Source organism: Gymnogyps californianus, chromosome 11 (assembly GCF_018139145.2).
Source record: "Gymnogyps californianus isolate 813 chromosome 11, ASM1813914v2, whole genome shotgun sequence".
Taxonomy (NCBI): domain Eukaryota; kingdom Metazoa; phylum Chordata; class Aves; order Accipitriformes; family Cathartidae; genus Gymnogyps; species Gymnogyps californianus.
The window spans coordinates 2,476,495-2,494,322 of record NC_059481.1 but is presented as its reverse complement, the minus strand read 5'-3'; the positions used below and the strand labels follow the sequence as shown (position 1 = coordinate 2,494,322).

The 17,828-nt window shown below is 62.4% G+C and overlaps 2 protein-coding genes across 2 annotated transcripts in view; one reads left to right on the top strand and one right to left on the bottom strand.

Moving 5' to 3' along the window:
• The first annotated feature begins 2,284 nt into the window (after positions 1 to 2,284).
• Positions 2,285 to 6,506, top strand: LOC127020662 (cholesterol side-chain cleavage enzyme, mitochondrial). The gene is made up of 9 exons (XM_050903424.1): positions 2,285 to 2,529; positions 3,114 to 3,269; positions 3,478 to 3,677; positions 4,089 to 4,292; positions 4,813 to 4,973; positions 5,051 to 5,217; positions 5,362 to 5,440; positions 5,656 to 5,847; positions 5,965 to 6,506. Exons 1-9 carry the CDS (start codon positions 2,285 to 2,287, stop codon positions 6,085 to 6,087), a joined length of 1,527 nt encoding a protein of 508 aa, XP_050759381.1. The 3' UTR covers positions 6,088 to 6,506.
• A 44-nt stretch (positions 6,507 to 6,550) lies between these two features.
• CCDC33 (coiled-coil domain containing 33) overlaps positions 6,551 to 17,828 on the bottom strand; it is a 44,893-nt gene continuing 33,615 nt past the window's right edge. Inside the window, exons 14-23 of the mRNA XM_050903489.1 lie at positions 10,402 to 10,508; positions 9,905 to 10,081; positions 8,729 to 8,916; positions 8,525 to 8,613; positions 8,170 to 8,301; positions 7,902 to 7,974; positions 7,537 to 7,658; positions 7,222 to 7,305; positions 7,011 to 7,106; positions 6,551 to 6,613 (exon numbers count right to left, since the gene is read on the bottom strand). Of these exons, the coding sequence (XP_050759446.1) occupies positions 6,551 to 6,613; positions 7,011 to 7,106; positions 7,222 to 7,305; positions 7,537 to 7,658; positions 7,902 to 7,974; positions 8,170 to 8,301; positions 8,525 to 8,613; positions 8,729 to 8,916; positions 9,905 to 10,081; positions 10,402 to 10,508 (1,131 nt within the window). The remainder of the gene's footprint in view (positions 6,614 to 7,010; positions 7,107 to 7,221; positions 7,306 to 7,536; positions 7,659 to 7,901; positions 7,975 to 8,169; positions 8,302 to 8,524; positions 8,614 to 8,728; positions 8,917 to 9,904; positions 10,082 to 10,401; positions 10,509 to 17,828) is intronic.

Here is a 17,828-nt window from a genome sequence, read left to right as displayed (position 1 = left end):
TGGCACGGGGAGGGGAGAGACTCTTTGTTTCGGCTCATCCAAAAATAGTAGGAGATATGCCTGAGTCACGCGGGCTTCGTGGGCGAGCTGCTGCCTGCGGAGGCAGGGGAAACGCCTCCTCCCATCCACGTGCCTCCCGCTTTGCTCATCACGGCTGAAGCCATCAGCACAAGCGGTCAGAGCCCCGTCCCCGCTGCGATTTCTGCTGGCTGGGGAAAGAGTGATGCTGTGGGATTCTAAGCACCTCCTCGACTTGTTTCTTGCCCCCCTCCGCTTTCCGTCAGAGCCCCCCCAACCGCACGGGTTCCTGTGCCCACCGCAGCAGCCGGTGGTTTCCTCTGCGAGCGGCGTGCTCGGGGGCTGTCGGAGGGGGGGACAAACTGTCACATTTCCTTCACGCTGCAGGGGTGGCAACACTGCTGGGGAGGTGCCCCGAAAATTTGGAGACCTCCCGGGGTGGGGGGTACGGAAGGAGGCGGGCAGGGCCCCCGCGGAGGGTGTGCGTGGGACCCCTAGGAGATGCGGGGGACAGGCACGGGGTGATGGAGGCCATGAGCTGGCTCCCCATGCTTTGGGGAGAGGGTGGAAAGAGGGGGTGCAGAGGTGACACTGAGTGTGATGGGTGGCTGTCCCCTCTTGGGGCTGGAGCTGGTGGCCAACAGGGCCACCCAGCCCCGCGCGAGGGCAGAGCTCAGCCGCGTGGCCGCGTGTCCCTCCGCGTCCCTTGGGCCCACGCCCGTGTTTTTACGAGCACCGAGGTGGCCAAACTGCTCCGGACTGACCCCGTTCCCGCGGCCAGAGGGGAGGCAGCAGGTCCCACCCAGGACAGTGACAGCGCAGGGGTGAAGGACAGTGGGGTGGCACCGTGCCACCATGTCCCCGGGGTGTGGGGCTGCTCCGGGGCGCACACCAAGCCGGCGAGCACTCACCCAGGGTGGGCATCTCCATAGAGATGGCGGCAGCTGGGACAAGCCAAGGGTGGCTGGGACAGGAGGGGACAGACCCAGTGCCCCGGGAGGGGACAGGGACGATGGGGCAGGAGGGGACAGAGCCGGTGCCTGGCAGGGGACGTGCCGGGGACGGGCGGTGGGGGGGGGGACACACACAGACCGGCGGCTGTCCCCGGCGCCGGTGGCAGCAGACGGGGCAGGCGCGCCCCCCGGTGCCCGCCGCCGTTCTCGCAGCCGCCGGGGAGCCCGGCTCAGCATCGTGGGCCGCAGGCATCCCCCGCTGCCTCGTTCCTCCTCCCAGCTCCCGGGTTAAACTAAAACCTAAGGTTTAAAACCAGAAGAAGCCCAGCAGAGCCCTCCTGGAGCTGCTCCTCCTCTTCCTCCTCAAGGCCGTGGGATGTCGTCCCCCAGGGACCTGCCTGGAATCCTCCCCCCCCTCTCCAGGGACACCCCAGAGACCCCAGGGACACCCCAGGGATCCTCAAGACCAACTCCAGGGACACCCCAAAGGGATGCCCCAGAAAGGCCCGGGGACCCCCCGGTGACCTCCTCCCCATTCTCTCTCCCACCCCCCCATTGCTAACTGGTTGCCAGTGGGTGTTACTGGGCCTGGGAACAAGGGGCCTTGTCTGCCACCAAGCTCGGGGGCTGGAGCCTTTGCCCTTGGCTCGGCGGGGGCCATGACACCCCAAAAAGCCTCTCCCTCCTGCAGCAGGGGGTGTTTGGGGTTCTTGCACTAAATGGCAGCCGATGCTCTGGGGCAGGGGAGCCCAGGAAGGGGGGGGACCTGCGACCCCCAGCACCCTCTGCCCTGGGGAGAGCAGAGGTGAGACACCCCCAGCAATGGCCAGGCAGTCCCCAAGGCTGTCCCCTCCTGCGGTGACCCATCAGGCCTGAGCTTTATTAAGTCTGACCCACGCTCTTTTGTCCCCTAGACCATTTTTATCATTTATTTTGCAGACGAAAAATTTCTCCCCTTGGCAGCTGGGTTTTCATTTTCGGCGCCTGCAACAGCACCCGCTTTTGTGGGGGTGGCACGGGCCACCTGCCAGCGTCACCCCTTGTCACCCCATGCCGCTCAAGATCTGTGCATCACCTGGCAAACCCCCTTACGGCAAGGCTGGGAGGGGATGATGCTCTGCAAACCCCTTTTGCCTGCTCCGTGCCCCAATGTCTCCCTTCTTCTTGCCGGGGCGAAACGCCCTGCGCCTGTCCCCGTCCCTGGGGCGGCCGTGACTCATCGGGAGGCGGGCGAGAGCATCTCGCCTTGAGCGAGGCCAGCCGGGGGATAAGAGCGAGGCCACCCTCGCCTCCCTCTCCCTCCGCCCGCTCCCATGCTCGCCCGGGCTGCGCCCAAGCCAGGCGCCTTGCGGGGATGTCCCCCTGCCCGAGCCGGGGGATGCCGCCGGGCTGGGGGGGCTGCCACCCCCATCCCACCAACTCCTCGACCCTTCAACCAACTGCCTGGTGACTGGCGAGCCGGCTGGCTCAACCTCTACCGCTTCTGGCAGGAGGGCGGCTTGCACAACGTCCATCACATCATGGCTCGCAAGTTCCAGCAGTTCGGGCCCATTTACAGGTGAGGCAGCGTCTGGCCCCAGCATCCTTCCCTGCCTCCCGGCTCCGGCAGCCCTTCCAGTCTGGGATTCTGCTGCTATTCCCAGCCCTGCTCCGGGTGAGAGGCGGGTAAATAGGTGGCTGAGCTGCCGGAGCAGCCCAGCTTGCCGTGCAGCGGCCAGGCTTGACGCAACGGTGAGGGGCAAGAGGCGAGACCTCCTCATGCCTTGCGGATGTGGGATGTCGGGAGGAGGGGGCGGCAGGGCTGGAGAGGGACTCTGCCCCCCGTGATCTCCATGGGGTCTGGAGCTGACAATCCCCAGGCAGAGGGGACGGTTGGGGGGGAAAAGGGGATGGGAAGGGGTGTCCAGGTCCAGAACCCCCCACTGTGCCTGCCTGAGCCCTGGGGGCCTGACCCTGCCTGGTGCTGAGCCGCTGCATCCCCTGGGATGGGACCTGCAGGCAGGATTTCGATGGGTGCGAGGGGGAGGGTGGTTGATTTGGGGGTGCGAGGGGGAGGGTGGTTGATCTGGGGAGACGAAGGGCTGCAGGGGGATGCGGGTGGGTGTCAGGGTGCGGGGCTGACCCCCCTCCTCACCCCGGCAGGGAGAAGCTGGGTGTCTATGAGAGCGTGAACATCATCAGTCCCCGGGACGCAGCCACCCTCTTCCAGGCGGAGGGGACGCTGCCAGAGCGCTTCAGCGTGCCCCCTTGGGTGGCTTACCGTGACTACCGCAACAAGCCCTACGGCGTGCTCCTCAAGTGAGTCAGGGGGCCGGGGGGGGTCCCCTCAAAATGGGGCTCCCAGGTCCTATTACAACAGCCCCGGCACACGGGGTGGTGAGAAGCTGGAGCATCAGGAGGGTGATGGGGACGTTGGCTGGCCCCGTGCTTTGGGGGTTGGCATCCTACAGGGGAGGGGGTGGATGGCGGGGGATGCCTCTGACCCCCCCACTTTGGTGTCCCGCAGGACGGGGGAGGCCTGGCGCTCGGACCGCCTGATGCTGAACAAGGAGGTGCTGTCGCCGCAGGTGGTGGAGGGTTTCGTGCCTCTGCTGAGCGAGGTGGGCGAGGACTTCATCCGGCGGGCACGAGCCCAGGTGGAGAAGAGTGGCCGGGAGCGCTGGACGGCCGACTTCACCCACGAGCTCTTCCGCTTCGCCCTGGAGTGTGAGTGTCAGGGGCATGTGTCTCTGGAAGACATGTCCCCCCCGAAACACCCCTTTGCAGGGTGCCCGAGATGGGCAACACGCTGTGTTTCCCCCAGCTTCATCCTCAGGGATGGGCAAACAAACTTCTCCCCCAAAGCTGTAGGGTCTAGAGGGATGTCCTCTCTCCACACAAGTAGAGAACAACTCAACACTGCTGATAAAACACTGTTTTATCATCTGCCGGTCATCAACCTGTAGCCAACCCTACCCAACAAGGGATGCCTTCATGGCCCCATGATGCTTGGAGCGAGCAGGAGGGCAAGCCAGGTCACCGTAGCCATGGAAAGGCTGGAGCTGGCCATGGGAGGGTGGAGGGGACGGGGACGGGGTCCCCCCTGGCCAGGTCCCCTTACAGGTGCTGTGCTTGCAGCCGTGTGCCACGTGCTGTACGGGGAGCGGCTGGGGCTGCTGCAGGACTTCGTGGACCCCGAGGCGCAGCGCTTCATCGACGCCGTGACCCTGATGTTCCACACCACCTCGCCCATGCTCTACCTGCCGCCCACCCTCCTCCGACACCTCAACACCAAGACGTGGCGGGACCACGTGGAGGCCTGGGATGCCATCTTCTCCCAGGGTGAGTGCTCCTCCTGCCCGCACCTCCCTGTGTCACCCAAGGCCCCTTTGAGGACTTGGCTCCATTGTGCAGACTTATCTCACTGGAGTGGAGACCTTCTCCTGGGTCCAACCACCCAGCACAGGGCCACCAAGGCCAGGAAGGCTTTCCACATCTGGAGCTTGTGGGATGGAGCAGCGGGGAACCATCCAGGAGCGATGAAGGGCAGATGATGGGCATCACGTTGAGGGGAGCAGCTCTCCCAGAGGGGCTTGTGGCCTCAGAGAGCTTTTGGCACCTGGGACAACCCTCCTGCAGGGTGTCCCTCCCTGGGGCACCCTCACCCCCCACCCTCTGTGCCCACCCAGCCACTGCTGGGTCCTGCAGCAGGGAACGCAGTCCCAAGCCGCCGTAGGGGCAGCTCCCATGGAAAAGCCACCAGCATGGGGCAGCGATGTCCTAAGGTGCCACATCTGGTGCCTTCCTCCTCCACCACGGCCCTGGGGGAGGAAGGCCACGCCGTGTCTCCATGTCTCCTCAGCGGACAAATGCATACAAAACGTCTACCGGGACCTGCGGCTGCAACGCAAGAGCGCCAAGGAGTACATGGGCATCCTCTGCAGCCTCATCATGCAGGACAAGCTGCCCTTGGATGACATCAAGGCCAGCGTCACCGAGATGATGGCGGGTGGGGTGGACACGGTAAGGAGCGGGCAGGGTTGTTGGGCAGGGAGAAGGGCCTGGCTGGTGTCGAGCCTCGCTCCCCTGCCCCGCTCCAGACCTCCATGACGCTGCAGTGGGCCATGTTCGAGCTGGCGCGGTCCCCGGGGATCCAGGAGCAGCTGCGGGCAGAGGTCCTGGCTGCCAAGCGGGAGGCAGCGGGGGACAGGGTGAAGATGCTGAAAACCATCCGGCTGCTCAAAGCCGCCATCAAGGAGACGCTCAGGTGAGGAGGAGCCCCTGCTGCAAAACCCCCCAGCCCCTTCCCTCCCCAAATTGCTGGCACCGCTGGGATGTCGTGCGTCGAGGTGGGACGCGGGTGGGCCAGGCTGTCCCCAAAATCAGATGTGTGGGACCTGTCCCCCCCCAGGCTGCACCCCGTGGCGGTGACCCTGCAGAGGTACACCACGCAAGAGGTCATCCTCCAGGACTATCTCATCCCCCCCAAGGTGAGCACGGCCGCCGGGTCCCTCCTCACCCCCACCGCTTCGCATGGGGCTCTGAGTGGAGGTGGGACCTGGAGCACGGGTGGGTGACATGGGGGAAGCAGCCGTGGGGCTCATCTGGGGCTGGGTCCCATCCCTGCAGCCCCTTCCTGCACCCCAAGCACTGGCGAAGCCGTGCGGGTAGCCCAGACCCCTGAGGGGCTGATCCTTCCCCGCAGACACTGGTGCAGGTCGGTCTCTACGCCATGGGCCGGGATCCTGAGGTCTTCCCCAAGCCGGAGCAGTTCAGCCCCCAGCGCTGGCTGGCAGCCGGCCCCAAGCACTTCAAGGGGCTGAGTTTCGGTTTCGGACCCCGCCAGTGCCTGGGGCGCCGGATTGCCGAGCTGGAGATGCAGCTCTTCCTCATGCAGGTGAGCATCCTGCTGCTGGGGACACCGGGGACTTGGCGCTGGAAGGGACGGGGGAGGTGGCACATGGGTGTTGGTACCTCCAGCATTTTCCATCCGCTCTTTTCTCCTCCATCCCAGATCCTAGAGAACTTCAAGATCGAAACCATGAGAGCGGTGGAAGTCGGGACCAAGTTCGATCTCATCCTGATCCCGGATAAACCCATTTACTTGACCTTACGCCCGCTCGAGTCCCAGGCGTGAGGAGCCCGATCCTGGGTGACACCCAGCTGGTCCTGGTTTGGGGGACATCCCCGACAGCCCGGCAGGCGCTTTCAGCTCCTTACAGCCAGATTCCGGCCTGGGGATGTGATTTGGGGGACGGCTGGGATGCTTTCATGGCCACAGCCTTGGCTTGGCGCATCCCTGCCTTCGCTCCAGCCCGCTCAAGGCTGCGCTTACGCCACGGGGGAGATAAACCGGAGCAACCCCAGCCCCGCTGCCACCCCTGTCACCCCCAAGGGAGTGCGGGGTGAGTGGGTGCTGCTGCACCCCTCCAGCTGCTCGGGGGTCCCCAGGGACCACACTGGGGACCGCGGCCACGCTCCTCCGACACCCTCTAATGTTTTGCTTCGCCTTGAATTTGCTCTGTAATTTCATCATGCGAAAAAGCACCGGCTCCTTTTTGCCAGCGTTGGGTTTCTCCGTCTCTCCCTCCGGGCACGGGCTAGGGCAGGGGGGCCAGGGGCTGGGGTCTTCTCAGGGGGGCTGTGGAGATGGCTGGCAGGTTCTGGTGGGAAAAGGGAAAAGGTCTCAGGGAGCTATAAATCCATCCCCCCCTCCTCATTCCCCTTGGGAGCATTGGCTGTGGATGAAAGGGCTGCGATAAGGGGGTCTGGGGTTGATGGCAGGGGATTGTGTGACCCTGGGGGGCATCCTGGGATGCTGGGGGGTGTGTGTGTCCTGCAAACGTAGGGACCACCCTCCCACCTTGCCCAGGGTCCTGCAGGGAAACTGAGGCAAATCCCCCCTGATGTGGGAGTGGGCATGGAGACCCCCGCTATCCCCCCCACCGCAGCTGCCTGGGTGCAGAGGGGTGGCTCTGAGTCCCCCTCCTTCCCCCTGGCAGCAAATGCCAGCTGCCAGCCCCTGCGCAGGGTGGCCCTGGTCCCCCCCCGGGTGCTCACCGTGGCGGGGGCGTGGGGGAAGCCATGCTCCCGCTCCAGCAGACGAGTGCCGAGCTCCTGCTTCTCCCGTCCCCACCTCCTCGCCGCCTCCTCCAGCTGGGACAGACCCAAACCAGGCTGGCTTTCTCCAAGGTGTGGGGGCCAGAAGTGCCCCCCCACCCTGGCCCAACACCCCACGCCATCAAGTGGGGTGCGGGAGGGTGACGCCCACCTGCCTCTCCAGCACCCGCCCGTGGGCTTGTGCCTCCTCCAGCCTGGCCAGCAAGGACAGCTTCTCCGCACCCCCAAAAGCACCCTGTGGGCCACGAGACAAGCAGGAGTGGGGAAAGGCAATGCCGGATTACCCCCCCTTTCCCACCCCCTGCTCATGGGGGGAGCAAGCCACGGGGGTGGCTGTCACCCCACGGAGCCGGAGATGCCGCCTGGGTGATGCCCCCGGCGTGCCCGGTTACCCTCCGGCTTTGCTTTCTGGGGTGCCACAGCTCTGCCCCCCGTACCAGCCCTGCGCCCCCCTCCCTGGTCTCACCGGCAAGGCTGGGGGCCGCGGGGCGATGGGGGGTAAGGGATGGGGGGGCCTCGCCAGCTCCTCCCGCAGCCTGTGGTTCTCGGCCAGCAGCGCGGCGTACACCTCCCCGGAGAGGGCTTCGCCTGTGGGATGGGGTGGGGGGGCCACTGGGACGTGTCCTACACCCCCCCGTGCAGAGATGGGGGCTAGGAGCAAGCTCCCACCTCCCCCATGCCCAGGGACGAGTAACAGGGGGCTCAGGACCTCCTCCGATCCCCCACCGCAGAACATCCCATGGTGCAAACCATCAGAAGGGGACGGCCACCAGCGGAGCCCAGCAGCTGTGTATGGGTCCCCCAAGGGTCCCTGTCCCCGCTTGCACCCACCCGCTGGCTTCTCAGTGCTCCTGCCCGCCCTGCCGAGCTTCTCCTGCAGCACCCGCTCCATCGCCTCGATCACCTGCGGAAGAGAGCAGAGCTGTCCCCAGCTCAATGCCAAGCTGTGGTGACCATCACATCTCCCCAGCTGCCATGGTCCTGGCACTGGGTAGTGCTCATGGAGGGATGGAACAGGCCAGAGGGTCCCATCTTCTCCAAAAAGCCTCGTGCCCCCCAACCTGCCCTTCTCACCCCAACTTCGTGCCCTCCAACTCACCTTCTCCTGCTGCCGCACCATCTCCTCTAAGCCCTTCGTCTTGGCCACCTTCTCCTGGCACCTCCTCAGCATGGCTTGCTGCTGCCGGTGGGCTTGCTGGAGCAGCACCAGGTCCTTCTCCTGGTCATTTTTCTGGGGGGAGGAAGGGGAAAAACCCCCAGGGACCTCTGTGCCAAGCCTCAAGCCTTGGGGCATCGCTTGTAGGGCTAGGAGAGCCTCATGGTGGGGGTCCTGGGGCTCTCAGGCACTTGCTTGGCTATGGGGGTGTCGTGATGCTCTTCCTGCTGCCCCCCTGCTCCTCCACTCCCACCCCATCCCTTGGGCAGCCCCTGCCTGCTCCTGCCCATGTCCATACCCGGATCAGCTCGTTCTGCAGCCGTTGGACGCGGTCCTTCAGCCTCCTCATCTCCGCCGTGCCGGCCACCAGCTTGCGCTTAAGGGTGGCTGCAACAGCCCATGCCACGTCCTCGTCACCCGGCCAGGGGACAGCGCGGTCCCCTCCGCTGTGCCAGGCAGAGGGGTCCCCCCAGTTTCCACCTCCCCCTTCCCCATCACGCACCCAGCCTGTCCAGCAGCTCCTCCCGGGTCATGACGTCCAGGTCCACGTCGGCGAGCAGAGCGTGGCCCAGCTCCTCCTGCGAGGCCAGGCTGTGCCGCAGGTGCCTGTTCTCCACCTCCAGGCTGGTGACGTGCTGGCGCAGGGACAGGAGGTCCCCGGCCATCCGCTTCAGCGCCAGGCGGTAGCTGCTCGCCTCCTGCAAGCCCAGAGCAGAGCTGCTGGCACCCTGCTGCCAGCCAGGGCTTCTCCCGACACCAAGAGCTCAGCTGAGGATATTTGTCTTGAGGATCAGACCCACCATGGAGGAGCTAAGAAACATCCAGTTTTTCCCCTCCTCTTGCAACCATCTGTCCTTCTCTTTCCCATCCATCCATCCATCCATCCATCCTCCATCCTTCTCTTCTCCATCCATCCTTCTCCAACCACACATCCTTCTCTTCTCTAGCCATCCATCCTTCTATTCTCCAACCACACATCTTTCTCTTCTCCAACCATCCATCCTTCTCTCCTGTCCCTCCAAACCTCTCCCTCCACCCAACAGACACCCCCCCCCCTTTCCCCACCTCTTCCTACCACCCCCTTGGGGGAAAAACAACTCTCCCAAGGACATGGGGTGGAGCAGTGTTGGAGCTGGGGGTCAACCTCAAGCTCTGAGCCTTACGAGGCTTTGCAGGTCTTTAAAAGAAGGGAGGTGGTGAAGAATAACGGAAGGATGAATGTTTTATACAGATGAGCCTGGGGGTTTTTTAGCTCCCGTATGGCCGGGGGATGCCTTCCCGGGGGATGCCTTCCCAGGTGATGCTGGGAGGCAGTAATTCCCTGAGGGTTTGCATCTTCTCAGGCTGACCCTCCTGAATCCCTCCCTGCCACGCTGGGCTGCAGAAAGGATCCCGGCAGCGGGGACCTTGGCCGGAGGGAGCCACGTGCCTCCAGCTCCCCTGGCCCCCCGCTCCCAGCCTTGGGGATGGCCTTGGCCAGCGGCCCGCAGGGGGGGGCCGGGGCACGGGGAGGGGGTGCAGCAGCATCACGCAGCCTTGGGGAAGGGGAGGGAAAGGGGGGGCAGGTGCAGCCGGAGGCTCGGCTCCTTCCTCCCCATCTGCCCGAGAGCTGTTTCATCCAGGACTCGGTTCATGCCCAGGATAAAGCCCCCTCCAGCCAAACTCGAGGGCTGCCCACCCCAGACCTTCACTCACTGGCAGCGTAGAGCTGACAGAAGCCTGGCTTCGGTCCCCATGGGAGCCAGGACCCACCTCGGGGACGCTGCTGTCCCCCCCGGTGCCCCCACTGCCCCCCGTTCCCCCCATCTCCCTGGCACTCACCGGCTCCTGGTGGTCCCCGATGATCTCCTGGGACCTGTGGAGCAGAGACCGGGGGGACACCCATGGCCAGCTGCTCCTGCCGGAGTGAAACACTGGCAAAGCCTTGGCCGAGGAACGCTCCGTAGGAGACAGGAGACTGTTTGGGGTGCCGGGGGCAAGGCACGTGCTGGTGGGGATGGGGGTGCAGGAAAGGTGGGAGCCCGGAGGAGATGAGGTGGAAGATCGGCAGCGATGGGGCACGAGGAGAAGCTGCTGGGGAAAACGTGGGGAGAATGGAGGAAGGAGGAAACCGCCCCGAGGAGGATGAGAAGCAGCAGCCAAGAGGGAGCTGCAAAGCCGGTGTGGCCCCCGTACCTCTGCTCCTCCGACGGCGCTCCCGTCCCGTGCGGGAACGGCTGCTTTCTGGGCAGGATGCTGGCCACGGCATCAGCCGCTGGGAGGGACACATCGTCTCGGTGGAGCTGGCAGGAGACATCAGAGCAGAGGGTGAGAATGAGGAGCAGGCTGGGGAAAGCCCTCCGAGAGGAGCAGCAAGCTCCTTCAGCCCCTTCCCCACAGCCGGGAGCAGCTCTCCTGGCTTTCACCCGGAGCAAAACACCTTTGCTATCGTTGCTTTGGGGTCAGGATCCAGCTCTGCCCCAAAAACCTCTGGCATCGCTGGCTGCGATGCTTCAAGCATCTCCTTTTGGGGCCTGGATGCAACACGGTGTGGCCACAGGGCTGGAAGACCTTCTCCTGAGGATGGGGACACTTAGGAATGCCTGGCTTTGAGCATCATCTCAGGGCTGGACCGTTAAGCCATGCACCCTTGGGAGGAAATTTGGCTACGATCGAAAGCAACCCCAACCGGGTGCTGTCCCTATAACAGGGACCTCTGGGTCCTCAGCTCCCGTTGGTGACACCAGCGACAGGGTGACATCCCCATCCCCACCCACCACCCCCCCGGCACTCACAGTGGAGGAGAAGGGTCTGTAGTACAGCATCATCCCTGCTCCTGGGGTGCCCCGGTCCCCCCGGCACCCCGCTCCCGGCAGCCAGCCCTGCCCGTCGGTGGGTTGCCAGGCTCTGCCCGCCGCAAACAAACTCCCCAGCGGCTCTGCCACCCCCGGGCAAACATCCCGTCCCCGCACCGCCACCCCAGCTGCCAGCCGGTGGACTTACGGCGATGCCGGCGGGTTGTAGCATGAGGAAAAGCTGTTTTTTCCCAGGCCCTTTCTGCTGGCAAAGGGATTTAGGTGGCACGGGAGCTCCCGGCAGCCTGGCACGCCGATGGCTGTTGCTACAACACAACTCTTCTCTTAGCAACTCCTCCCTGCAGCAGCTCAGCGCCTAAAATCACCCGGCTGCACCCAGATGGGTGCATTCCGGGTGCAGGCAGGTGCAGGCAGCTGGCTCTGCTGCTCCTTGCCCCGGGCACCCGCATCTCTTCCCCTTCAGCATCCCTTCGACCATTGCACGTCGCATTGCCGCTTCCAAAGCCATCGGGGCCAGCAGGCAGCGCCTGCCCGCAGTGCTGCCTGCCTGCAAGCACTCCCTTTGAGACACCAGCCCCTCGTTGCCCCCAGCCCTCCCTCCCCATCCCCAGCCCAGTTTCAGCCGCTGTTGCCTTATCTCCTGCTCCCAGCAGCGCAGACCCAAGGAGGTGACTCGGTGGCAGCCACCGCCGGGTCCCAGCGCGGCCAGGTGGCTCTGGCAGTGACAGCACCTCATTTCCATGCCTTGGATGCGGGCATGGAAACGCTTTCCCCTCCCAGCACGCTCCTCTGATGTTTCAAACACTCAATTAACTTCTGAGGACCCACGTCTTGGAGATGCTGGGCGGCATCAGGCTTCAGCTCTGCCTTGGGGTTTGGCCTGATCCTGAGCAGAGAATAATTTGCTGAATAATTCGCTGATCAAACCCCACTTTCATCCCGAGATGGAATTTATAGCATTTCAAGGCAAGGGATGCTCTGCCCCAACTGGTCCCCCAGTCCCGTCCCCCTTTCAGGGTACCCACAGAGGCTCTTGTGCCTCCCACCCGCTGCGGCATTCCGCGTCCACCTCTCCTTTGGTGTTTGTTAAGGAACAAAGGGGCCGGTGTAAGTCGATGGAGCCCCTCGCTACCTCGTCCCATGCCATCAATTTTTCATCAAAGAGCCAGTGGGAAGTGTGCCATTAGCTGCTCCATCAATAATGCACGGGACTGCACTTGGCTCGCCTGGGCTGGGCAGCTGCTTTCCCTGCCTGCGCTGGAAGGTGCTGGGTTCAACCACGGCTTTGCTAGGCTCAGACAACACCTGCAGAGGCTGGAAAACCATCCCCAGCCTTTAGTCCCAGCCCAATGCCGCTCAGACACCCACAGTCCCATATTTCTGCCCGCGCTCCCACTCCCGGCAGGCAGCATCACCCCGGGGCGCTGCCTCCGGGGACGGGGGCAGAGTTAAGGGTATTTGAACACATTTTCCCCTACACCTCCTATCTTAAATCCACCCAGAGATAGCTGCGTCTCTCCTTCCCGCAGGGGTCCTGGATGAAAGGCTGGGAATCCACGTCTGAAATGATGGAAGCTTTGAAACTCCTGGCACGCGTTATTTATTTTTTAATTTTTTTTTTTTTCCCCATCATTTCCAAGCCTCTGAAGCTTCCCCTGCCTTCAGAGCCTTTCATCCGCCCTGATGAGCTGCCCCCCTCCTTCCCATATTTGCTTAGGCCAAGTTTTTTTTTTTTTTATTTACTTAACAAATTGCTCCAAGACGCTTTGATGTATCCGATTAGCTTCGACTGCTGGAATCAATTCATCTCTAGACGGAGCAGCACGGAGCAAAGCGAGGCGGGGCGGGGGCTAGCAATAAACCTCCGCAGGAGGCAGAAAGGTCCAAAAGTGGCCAAAAGTAGGGTGTGCCAGAGGATTCTGCGTCCACGTGGCATGGTCTGACCCCGTCCCTGGCCGGGGAGGGGACAGCAATGCACCCCGGAGAGAAGCTGAGGATGAGCCAACTCGTTTCACTTGTGAGCACGGAGGCATTTGAGCCCCTGGCAGCGCACCAGCCTCTTCTGCGACACAGTCTCCCTCCAGCTCAACAAATAACATGACCCTGGCTGAGTATTAAGCCCAATTCCTTAATTGTTATGAAGATGGGATAAGCTCGGATTTACATATCTAAGAAAAAAAAAAAAACTGCTGCAGCAGCTTAGGAAGATCAGAGGGGAAAAAATCCCATTTTTCCCTCTTTTCCGTAACAAAAGCTCATGAAACCGTCAGGAGACAGTGATGCCTTCATTTGCTTTGCCCGATGCCCCCATCAACCTTACCCATCCCCTTGGGACACAGGTACCGACTGGGGCTCGGAGGGGGGGACGTCAGGTCCCCGATGCCCCCAGCCCCTCCCTGGGGACACACCGGTACCCAAACCCATCCTCAGGACAACATCTGGGCAGACCTATCAGTGGGGCAAATGGTTTTTTTTTTCCCCCTCTACTTCCAAAATCAAAGCACCCCAACCCCCGGGGGATTTGCAGGTCCCGGAGATTTTTAGCCCGGCTGCTCCCCACACACCTTGGCAGGATGCAGCCGGCGAAAGGTAGCAAATAAGCGGGGTTTTATCTGATTAAACCAAGGCTGAACTCCCTTCCCATACATCGGGGCTAGTGGGGGGGGGCTCTGCTGGAGGGGGGTATATTAACCAAAGCATTACAATTCAATTTAAGAGTTAATTGGATTGCATTGAAAAGCGCTTAATCTGAGCCGAGTTCGATTTAATAGAGACACCACATCTTCTGCTCCCTTCCTAACCAGGACGTTGAATTTAGGGCGGGCGATTACCATCGCTATCCGACTCCGGGCCCAGCTGCCGGCTGCTGATATTGTGTCGTACAAGGAAATAAAAGCCTCTGGATTACACTGGGTAACTCGGGGAGGCAAGATGCTCAGTGAGGAGATGACTGCTCCTCGGGCTCCCACCCGCCTGCCTGCTTCTTCAAGATAAGGCTCAAGAAAGCAGTCGGGCCACCAGCAGGGACTGTGATTCCTCTGCGAGTCGCTGCTGGTTTATTTTGCTCAAAGAAAAAGGAAAAAAAAAAAAAAAAAAGAAAAAAAAAGGAAAATCGGCAGCTAGGAAGAAGAAGGATGACTTTTGAGAGCAAACTCTGGCGGAGTCAGCTCCCGCCTCCTGGAAAACAATTTTTCCCCCATCCCACTGCACGGGGCTGCTTTTGGGAGGGATGGGGACAGCCAGAGCGATGTCCCCAAGTGATGTCCTGCTGCTCACGGTGACCAGGGGGAAAGGGAGGAAGGGGAGCTCAGCAGAGCCTCCCGGCATGGGTCTCTCCTCCCAGCAAGGGTCAGAGCATCCCCCAGTGCTGCTGCTCACCCGTGACCACAAACCAGGGCCGGACCTAAAAAAGCCCCCTCCTGGGATCAAAAAATGAAGGAAACCGGTTACGACTGTTACCCTGGGCTCCTGCTGGGTCTTTGCAGGTGGTTTTTTCCTCCTAGGAAAACATCCTCATCTGTGTTTTAAGATAAACACGCTTCCAGCAGCTGGGGATGTGAGGAAGTGGAGAAATATCACAAAAAGCCCCAGTACCAGTGGGAGACTTGGCAGCACTTGGCGGCTCCCTGAAGGGTCTGTTTTCCAAGCACACCTTTTAAAAGCTGTGCGTGGGACCCGAGCTGAATACCCTCCCCTAGCCCCACACTTTTTAAGTGCCCTCAGAGCATTTTCATCCCCTAGCTTTGAAAAATAAGTGGCTGCAGAGGGATAAACCCCAAACATCTCCCTCATCCCTGGTGACAGGCGCTGCCGTGACTTGCCCTTGGCCTGGCAGGCGGTTTGTTGCCGGCGCTGTGCCCATCCATTTTCATGTTTGCTTATATATTGACTCTATTTGCTGATAAAACGCCCCTTGCGTTTCAGCAGCGAGCATAAATCCATCAGTACCCCAAGCCACCGTGCCAAGAGCACCCAGCGCCGTGCAGCACCCGCTGCCCTGAGCACCCACCACCCTGAGCATCTCCCCCTGGCCATCAGGCCCCGTCCTTCATTAATCAGCACCGGGAAAGGCTGAGAAGTCCCTAAACAAGGATGGATGAGCCCTTCTGTGCTACGTTCACGGAGAATTTAGTGGTGCTGCCAGGACTGGGTTGGAGCAGGACACACAAGGGCACACACATGCCAACGCATGCACACCCAAACACACAAAAACTGGTATTTTGGAGCCAGTTTTCTCTTTTTCCCCTGCTCTGGCTCAGTACTGGGGCCCCTGGTCCATACCTGCCGCAGCTGCACCCACGGCCACCCAGACCCAAGCAGGAGAAGCACATGCAAAGCCCACCAAGCCCGACCTGTTTCCCACCCCTGCCCGGAGCCTAGATCACCAAAACCACCCTCAATGCAACGTAGCTGCGGCACTCAGATCATTTCCAAACCCCCAACCCCACTCCCAGCCTCCCCCACCCCTCCGCCGTTGGGTCCCTGCCCCTCCAGCATCCTCTGCTGCCCCGCAAAAACCACGTCCCTCTGTCCCCCTCCTCGCCATCCCACCTCGCCCCATCTTGCCCCCAAGAAAACAGCATTTCCAGCTGCTTTTACTCACCCCCAGCCCAGCTGGGGCTGGAAGCAGGGACCAGGGATATTGTGGCCGGATTTGGGGTGGCTGGGAGCAGGGACCAGGGATATTGCGGCCGGATTTGGGGTGGCTGGGAGCAGGGACCAGGGATATTGCGGCCGGATTTGGGGTGGCTGGGAGGCTTCTGCCGTACTCTAAATCCCATCAAGAGCTTCTCCCCGTCCTTGTGATGCAGAGATCACCCCATCCGTGCCCCGGTGTCACACGGGGGGGACAGTGAGGGACCCACCCTCAGCACGGCATCCTCGTGCACCGGGTTCATCATCATCACCAGGGCAAAAAGCTACTTAAATAAAAGGGGAAGCAAACTGCGGAATCCTTAATCTCCTAGAGAAGTAAGACGGGCATAAATATCGTCTGGGGTCACATTAGCTGATTTACGGGCCTCTTTTATTAATTGGCTGAATCCTGCGTAACGGGCGTGCTGGGAAAACGCACCCTTACCCACCCAGCCCGACACGCGCTGAGCCTCGTGCCCGTGGGTGCTGGGGCACCCGTGGGCACCCAGCTCACCGGCAAACCTAACCGAGCCTCAGGCGGGGCCAGGGCAGAGCCGGGCATCCTCATCCCGACCTTGCGACCGTTCCTGCCGGCAATCCCGGCCTCTCCCGGCCCTGGGAAGAGGAGCAGCTCACCCCGGCTGGGTGGGGGAGCACCCTCCCCTCCCCTCCCCTCCCTGGGGAGCCTGGGCCCGGGGCACGGGCAGCGGCGGGCGGGGCCGGGGCAGGGCGGCGGGGCCGGCGCTAGGTGGGGCTGCGGCCGCGCGTGGGGCCGCCCGGCGGCGGCGGGAGCGGCAGCGGCGGCGGCGGCGGCGGCGGCGGGAGCGGGGCCGCAGCACCCCCGGCCCCTGCGGCGTCTTCACCCCCGGCCCCTGCAGCATCTTCACCCCCCCCCCCCGCAGCATCTTCACCCCCTTGCAGCACCCTCATCCTTCGCATCACCCTCTCCCCTCACAGCGCCCTCTCCCCTCACAGCACCCTCACCCCTCACAGCGCCCTCACCCCTCACAGCACCCTCTCCCCTCACAGCGCCCTCACCCCTCACAGCACCCTCTCCCTTTACAGCACCCTTGTCCCTTGCAGCATTTTCACCAATTGCAGCACCCTCTCCCCTTCCGGCATCCTCGGCCCTTGCAGCATCTTCAGCCCCTCGCAGCACCCTCTCCCCTTGCACCATCCTTTTCCCTTGCAGCATCCACATCCTTCACATCCCCCTCTCCCCTCACAGCGCCCTCACCCCTCCCAGCAGCCTCACCCCTCGCAGCACCCTCTCCCCTTGCACGATCCTTTTCCCTTGCAGTATCCTCATCCTTTGCATCCCCCTCTCCCCTCGCAGCACCTTTGCCCCTTGCAGCACCCTTTGACCCTTGCAGCATCTTCATGCTTTACAACATCTTCACCCCTTGCAGCACCCTCTCCCCATGCACCATCATTTGCAGCATCCTCTCCCCTCATATCCCCCTCTCCCCTTGCAGCATCTTCACCCCTTGCAGCATCCTCTCCCCTCGCAGCACCCTCTCCCCTTGCACCATCCTTTTCCCTTGCAATATCCTCATCCTTTGCATCCCCCTCTCCCCTCGCAGCACCTTTGCCCCTTGCAGCACCCTTTGGCCCTTGCAGCATCTTCATGCTTTACAACATCCTCACCCCTTGCAGTGCCCTCTCCCCTATCCAGCACCCTCCGTCTTTGCAGCATCTTCACCCCTTGCAGCACCCTCTCCCCATGCACCATCATTTTCCCTTGCAGCATCCTCTCCCCTCATATCCCCCTCTCCCCTTGCAGCATCTTCACCCCTTGCAGCACCCTCTCCCCTCACAGCACCCTCTCCCCTTACAGCACCCTCATCCTTTGCATCCCCTTCTCCCCTCGCATCCCCCTCTCCCCTTGCCAGCAGGCCACCTTTACAGGCACCAGCCCTGAGGAGCTGCTGGGCTCAGCAGTGCCATACCATGCTGGGGGTCCCCTCCCAGCTCGTCAAGGCAGAAGACCCCCCTCAGCGGGCGCAGGAGCCCCCATCTTCCTTGGAGGTCACCCGGCAGCTGGAAATGGGTCCAGCAAAGGGACCCCAATGCTGCTGGCAAGCAAGAAATCCTGCCCCCACCGCTGCTGCCTGTTCTGCCACGCCACGGTGTGTTTTTGGGGGACAATCTGCACATCTCGGCTCTCATCTT